Genomic DNA, 8060 nt, shown 5'->3' with positions numbered 1-8060 from the left:
TATATACCTTTAATTCGAATGTTATGTTGCATTTCAAAGAGTTATAAAGAGAAAAAAGTCAAAAAAAAAATTTGACTACATATATAGAAAGTGCTATCAATTTTTAGAAATATACTTGATGAACTGTTGCAATCCCTTTGTGAAGTTTATCAAATCTTTTCTTCACCAACTAGGCTAGGCAATGACTTTAACGAGTGTACGAGAAGAGGTGGAGACAAAGTTGACCGTGCAAACAAAGGCAACGAGGAGCGCTAGAAAGAACTAGACAAACAGGTCACTCCAAACAACGATTGGATCACATGAGTAGACGATTCCTTCGATACACTAGACATTGTACATTATTTAGTAAAATTGTGTACAATACTTGCACATTTCATGCACATAAAAACTATCTTACTCTTAATTACTAATCTAGTAAAACAAGATTTATAATTAATATCTCATAATTTCAATAATGAGACATTATATTATTATTGCGTTTGATTGGTGATATAAATTTATGTGAATAACCAAACACAATATTATTATTTTTATCACAAACTTAATCTTAAGATATACCACATCGTATCCCACATATCAATGTTCCTAATAATTGATAGCAGACGAAAAAAAAAGGATGTTCCTAATAATTGTACAATTGTCTATTCTATGAATTTTGTTATGCTATCCAAGTTGAAATGCACTTATTGTCGTACAAGTGAGTGCAAGGAAGAATATAAATATTCTCCGTTGACACAAAGTCGGATAAATATATCTGACATTTAGTGTCACCTAACTCTATGTTTTCTATATCAGAATAGGTCAGACGGGGAAATAAGCGAAGAGTTCCTTGTCCACATCTTTTAATGGCCCATTTCTGCCCTATTTTAAGAAGTACAAACATAAAAAGTTAAGAAACACTGCTATTATAGCTTGAACTACATGATTAACTATGTACTTGTTATCTGAGTCTTTTACTTGTATGAACGACATTGTCAATAGATTCAACCAATAATCAGTAGTATATCAGTCAAATATTATAGTTTAAATAGAAAATAACCTAAAATATCTTTACATTTTTACAATAAAGTAAAAATAAATAAGAGTTCACTAATACATACCTTGAATTTTAAAGAGGCACAACAACATAATTAATCTTTTAAATTAAGATAAGATCTCAGAGATGATTAAATATTTTAGATATTATGTGTGAAAGAGAGAAATAATATATGTGTTAAAGAAGGACAAAAGTCCAACTTTCGTTTGGTTTTGCTTCAATTTTTGTTGTTATACTAGTAAGGGAATAAGGGTAGCCGTGCACATTCACTCAAAGTCTAAGAAAGGCGGTGGCGGAATCAGAAATTTCATGAAGAGGGTAAAAAATTAAACAACAAAAGCTCTTTTTAAAAGGGGAAGAAATTGTTACAAGTGAGATTTAAACACGCAAGTACCGATTCATTAAAGATGTCTAAACACACATTCAAGACATCTTAAACCACTAGGCCATAACAACCTATTATATTGATGATGTCTAAAATATGTTATTTAATCATTTCGTGTATCAATTTACTAGTATATGTGATATTTTTTTCCGACAAAGGGAGACACCCTGACATACATGTGCCTATGCCCCTGAAGGTAGGGATGTACTTCAAGAGGTGTAAATGTAATGTACAGTAGCGGACATACAAGATTTTCGTTGAGAAAATTCATCATCTACTATATGCAAGTAAAAATTATTATGATCTTATATTGTCAAAGGAAGTTCGGACAAACACTCTTTCCACGACCATAACTAATATAGGCCGCATATCCTGATGATTTCACAATTCGAACCAATAACCTTTTTATTTCTCTTTTGATTTTTTTTTAGCTTCCAACTGAACTAACTAACTTATCATTACGTGTCCCAAATTCACGCAAAGTCTAAGGAATCGTGTACTCATGTGATCCAATCATTGTTTGGGGTGACCTTAATTATATAAAGTTGATTGCAACAATTCATCGAGTATATTTCTCAAAATTGATAGCACTTTCTATATATGTAGTCAGAAAAAATAAATAAAGAAATTGATTTTTTTTTCCCTTTGCAATTCTTTGAAAGGCAACATAACATTCAAATTAAAGGTATAGAACACATTAAATAGGAACAATTTTCTTCTATTTTTTTTCATGATTTGGAATATTCTTTCCTATTACAGAAGAAGTGACCCAAACAATCCAACTTAGAATATTTGTTAGTTTAAATAATTAATTAGTACTAATTATGATTATGTGTCTTCATACTGCCAATTGTAAAGCATCATGTGTCTATATTAGGGGTGTGTATCGGTCGGTTCGGTTATAAGTATTATCGGTTCAGTTTATCGGTTTTTAAATATGCTAAACCGATAACCAAACCAATAAGATATTTGTTATCGGTTTTCGGTTTATCGGTTTTAGGTCTTTAACGGTTCGATTTTCGGTTTAACCAATAAGAAAATGCTTTCAAAACAAATATATGACTTATCCAATAATTTGACGCGTACGCATACATCGAAATAATCATTCCAAACGGGACAACAAGGACCAACTTGTTGTATTTTGGTCATCACAACAAAGACTTGGTTAATTTTCGATCACCATAGTATATATGAAACGAGGTCCCTTTTATGCAATAAAGAGAATCAAATAAAACCAAATCATAGACAAAAGTCAAAACAGTAGCAAATGAGGCCATGCTTATGGTAACTAAATGAAGTTCTTACGTTATTTAAAAAAAAAAAAACACACACAATTTGAATTCCTGACGTTAATCAAATTGCAGATATTTACAATCATGCAAAAGCTAATATTAGTCAATTATAAACTAACTAAAGTAAATAAGTAATACTAAAAAGTAAAACCTAAAGGTTAAATAACTAAAAGTAGAGAGGAGAGTTAATTGTTAAGTAGTGTTAATAATTGCGTAGGATTTTATATTTTAGTCTAATATACTACTAATTATATTAATATTTTTTTAATATATTATATATATGTATAACTAAAAATTAAAATAGTAAATTATTATATTCTTAATGGGTTATCGGTTAACCCAATAACCAATATTAAAAACCAATAACGAACCGATAACCCAATATTTTTTTTTTGTAAAACCATTAAATAACCGCTATCCCAATAACAATAAACCAATAACACTTTTTTCGGTTCGGTTTATCGGTCGGTTCGGTTTTTGCACACCCCTAGTCTATATAATTGGATCCGGCTCCTCTTCATTTTCCCTAAGTTCTTGCTTGGATGTGAGACACATGGCATAGGTAAAAATTAATGGCTAAGTTTTAATTGAATAAAAATAAGATTTTAATTATGATTTAGATAATTACTATTTCATAAGAAAAATGACAATACCACAATCATAACAATATATTATCTTGTCCATAAATATATTATTAAAAGAAAGAAAATTTTCTAATCTTTTTCTTACTAGTATTATCTTCTGTTTTTGTCCATAAATATATTATAAAATAATTTCTCTTTTTCTAATTATTTTTTCCATGCGAGTATTTTTTCTATTAATTATATGTAAACTAATTTCAAAGAGAAAGTTCAAAGTTGCTATCTAAGGCTTACTCAATTATTTTTTTTAAAACAAACGGAAGATAAATACTCGTAGGAAAAGAAATAGAAAAGAGAATTTTTTTTATAATATATTTATGGACAAGATAATATACTATTATGACTTATGATTATGGTATTATTATTTTTATTATGAAATATTAATTATCTAAATCATAATCAGAAATCTTATTTTAATCAATTTAATCTTAGCCGTTAATTTTTTATCTATGCCATGTGTCTCACATCCAGGCAAGAACTTAGGAAAAATGGAGGGAGGGAAAATGGAGAGGAGCCGGATCCTATAGAATTAGGCTGATTCGGACACATGTATAAGATAATCCCATTCTATTACTTAAAGTAGACAAGTAATTAAGTTTTTTTTTTAATTTTATAATCACGTGTTCGATATTTATATAGGGGCTCGATTAAATTCGAATAGATATTTGCCTATATATATATATATATATATATATATATATATATAGTTCGGACAACTAGCTTACAAAATATGTACAAAAATGATTGAAACACAAGATATACACCGATTATGTATATATGGTATGCATAGTATATTATATGTAAAATATATGTATATTTAATCTATACATTGTGTACATATTTTGTAAACTAGATCATACAAGTCACAAGATATTGAACTGTAATTTTCTTAATTTGAATTCACGTGTTACAATGTCTCACAAGTCTCAACGCTACCAACAACTTTTTTTCCATTTCTAAGGACTCGAATAAAAAAAACCTCTGATTAAATTATTATTTTTAATCATATTAGTTTCAAAGTCGAACACCGATGGATTTAGTCATATGTTCAAAAATCATTTCTGAATCTTATGCAAATATAAATGATCAATCTTCATCAACAATAAATAATTGTTGATTCAATTAATTTTACTAAAATCTATATTCAGATTGTTATTTTGGATATTAGTTATAAATGAGCAAATAAACATTTATTAAATAAAAAATTATTTTTAGTTTTGGTATAGTCAATTTAGTTTTTTTATACATTTTTATATAATACATCTTCCTCATAGTATCATTTACCTAGCAAATCAAATTCAGTATTGATCTTTCATGTCTGTTAATTAGTCATGCATTTACAAAGAAATGAATTCAGAATGCATCAAGAAATTATTCAATAAACGTTGTTGATGTTATATTTTCTTTTGAGTTAATGATGATACAAAATTAGAGAAACAACTAAATATTTTTTTTGAAGAAGTCAATAATTAAAACAATGAAGAATTTTTTTTATTTTGGGTTTCATTGTACTTGTAAATCCCTAAAAATATTTTATTTTATTTTTAATCTGGTATATCGATAATTACATAGAGATGTGAAAAACTAAGTACAAGTGCATGAATTACCTAAGACATGATGTTTTTGACTAATTAAATGATTTTTCCTAAATTTTTAGTCCAACTGTTACGAGTATTACTTGTACAATATTTACACATTTGTGATTGTTGAGGAATTCTCAATTTTATTTAAATTCATCAAGAATAAAGGTTCAAAAAGGGCAATCAACTTTTAATTATTCTTTTTTTGCACATTAGTTTAGTTCTTTTTCAATTATTATTTTTTCAAAATAAATCTAATTTTGGTTCCGGACTCAACAACATATTTGGTCATATGGTCAAAAGTATTTTCAATATTTTATTATGTAGATATGAACAATAAAAAACCATTCAAAGTCTTTTTAGATTTGGTCAAATAAAGTTAATTATTATTTTGGATATTAATTACAAACGGGCAATCAACATTTATTAAACAATTTTTTTTTTCAATATGGTCAAATGTAGTTCAAAGACTACACATAAAATCAGTATCTTGTACACAATAGTCAACTTAGTCTTTTCCATATCTCTATATATTAAAAAAAATGTCTTCCTTATTGTAGCAAAGGTATCGATACTTACACCTAGCAAATCAAATTCAGTGTTGTGCTTTCGTGTTGTATTAATAAATCTAATTTAATCGAAACACCTAAGATTCATGCCTATAGAAAGAAATGAATTCAAGATGCATCAAAGAATTGTTCAACAAACGTTATTAGTGTTATATTTTCTGTTGAGTCATAATGGGGTGGAAGGACAAAAGAAGCTATCCAAATTAGAGGATGCGGAGTTAGAGAAACAACTGAAAAGTTTAAACAAGCCAGCGGTCAAAACAGTAAAGGTATTTTTTCTTTCAAAAATTTATTTTAGTGTACTTGTAAGTATCTAAAGACATTTTATTAGACAATATCATTTTTGTATTTGTATTTGAGAAAAACATTAATTTGTCACATGATTTTTGGGAAATGGAGAACCTTCCATTTCCTTCTGTGTGTAAACTTTTGTTGTAGTTGAAGATTGAATAGGTTAGTCCGATTCGGTTTGTTTGTCTTATTTTTTTAGTTTGTTTAAGAAGAATGATTCTTCCTTTTCTAGAAACTATTTTATTTTATTTTATTTTTTCACATAACACGTTTAAACCATAAGATTTAAAAGCAGTTTGATACATTCTATATATCTTTAATTTAAGATCACAACATTCAGAACAACATTACTTTTAAAACTCCATGTTAAGTCATATCAGACAAATGAACTAAAACGGATTAAGTGCAATTTTTACATTTTATCTTGCAATTGGAGATAAGGGCATAACAATGGCTTAGGACACACTTATTGAGCAATTTTTCATTAACAAACAATGACATATATAAACCTTTTCTCAAACGAAAATAGCATAAATGAACAAAAATTTTAAGGAATGACCTAGATAAGTTTTTTCTCAAAATTTAATAGCATATTTGAGAATTTTTCCTTATTTTTTAAAAAAGGCAGTAGTGTTACCATTTACTAACAATTGTTCTCGTGAGATTGTTTTGTGTTTAAAAGGTACATCTTGTTGTAACTTAGGCTACTTATTTTATTAATATTTGATTGTTTACAGACTAAATATGGAGATACATACGACTGTGTAGATTTCTACAAACAACGTGCATTTGATCACCCGTTGTTGAAGGACCATAATTTTCATCCTGAGGCATATTTCTACTCTCTTTTCATTTCATTATCATTTTGTATATGGATATTATATTATTGACATGTAATTAATTAAATATTTGATTAAACAGATGAAACCTACTTTATCAAGAATTAATAAAGATTCAACTTTCTCATCGGCAACTAATAGGTCATCAACAATATGGTCAAAAGATGGAGGATGCCCTTTTGGAACTATTCATGTTAAGAGAATTACAAAGGATGACCTTATAAGATTAAGAAATATGCCCCCGCCAGAAGATGTCACATTCGTTGATGAATATGATATTGTAAGATGATTTATGCCAATTTACTGTTATATATCTTGAATATTTCAAATCTAAACATAAGTTCATTATCTAATGCAGAGCAACAATAATAGTGAGCCAAATGGAAGATACATATCTTCACAAGGATATAAGGTGGTATATATCTATAAAGAATGTTCTTCTGATTTCCATGTTTTATTTAATTGGATTTGAAGTAATAAAGGAACAAATTATTGTTAGGTTAATTTGGGTACTCTGTAAGATTTACTAAAAATAATTAACTTTTTTTATTTAGGTTGCAATAGCTCAGATTCCATATAATCCAAATAGCAAGTTTGCGGGAGCCGGAATGGATACTGCTTTGTACAATCCTCAAGTTAAAGGACAACAACACAGTGGATCTCGACTAAAAATTCACAAAGGATCAGATATCTTACAAGTTGGTTGGAGAGTAAGTTTATATCAATTTTTTTAATTCCATTATTCTATCTTTTTGTGGTAAAGGATGTGTGTTAACCATTGAATATTGTGTTTTTAAGATGTATATTAGAAAATTTGTTAGTAAATCCTCAATATTTATAACTATAATATAATATCTCTGTTTCGTGCTTTAGGTGGACCCAACGTTATACGGAGATACTAAAACTAGGTTTTTTATACATTTCCAGGTAACTATCTTTTGTACCATGATGATTTCCCTGTTGAGTTCATTAAACAAGTACTTCTTTTAGGGTGTGTTTGGTATGAAGGAAAACATTTTCAATTTCTCCAAATTTAGTTGGTTTAAATGTTTTGGAAAATGTTTTTCAGATTAACTTAATTTCCTCAAATTTAAGAAAAATGATTTTCCTTAAAAAATAAAGGAAAACATTTTTCAAAAGCCTACTTCATCCTAAAATTACAATATTTTTTTCCTTACCCTACCCCATACTCACCCGACCCTCCACATCAAAAAAAAAATTAAATTTTTCTTATTTTTTTAATTTGAAATAATTTTTTACCCTTATCCCCAACCCCCTACCCCCAAACTAGCCCCCCTCTACAAAACAAAAAAACTAAATAATTTTAAAATTATTTTTTGAAAAATATTTCAAATATAAAGATTTTTTTACCTCATCCAATCCTTACCACGCCTGCCCCCCCCCCCCCCCCCCCCCCCCCCCCCCCC

General features: G+C 28.2%; 1 protein-coding gene across 1 annotated transcript in view; it reads left to right on the top strand.

Annotated features, from left to right (window-relative positions):
- The first annotated feature begins 5589 nt into the window (after positions 1–5589).
- Positions 5590–8060, top strand: part of LOC125873755 (uncharacterized) — a 4077-nt gene continuing 1606 nt past the window's right edge. Inside the window, exons 1-6 of the mRNA XM_049554617.1 lie at positions 5590–5772; positions 6532–6624; positions 6716–6913; positions 6992–7045; positions 7188–7343; positions 7507–7560. Coding sequence (XP_049410574.1) covers positions 5590–5772; positions 6532–6624; positions 6716–6913; positions 6992–7045; positions 7188–7343; positions 7507–7560 — 738 coding nt within the window. The remainder of the gene's footprint in view (positions 5773–6531; positions 6625–6715; positions 6914–6991; positions 7046–7187; positions 7344–7506; positions 7561–8060) is intronic.

The sequence above is a fragment of the Solanum stenotomum genome, chromosome 8 (assembly GCF_019186545.1).
Source record: "Solanum stenotomum isolate F172 chromosome 8, ASM1918654v1, whole genome shotgun sequence".
Taxonomy (NCBI): domain Eukaryota; kingdom Viridiplantae; phylum Streptophyta; class Magnoliopsida; order Solanales; family Solanaceae; genus Solanum; species Solanum stenotomum.
The sequence above is the reverse complement of the archived record's forward strand: the minus strand, read 5'-3'. Positions and strand labels throughout refer to the sequence as shown.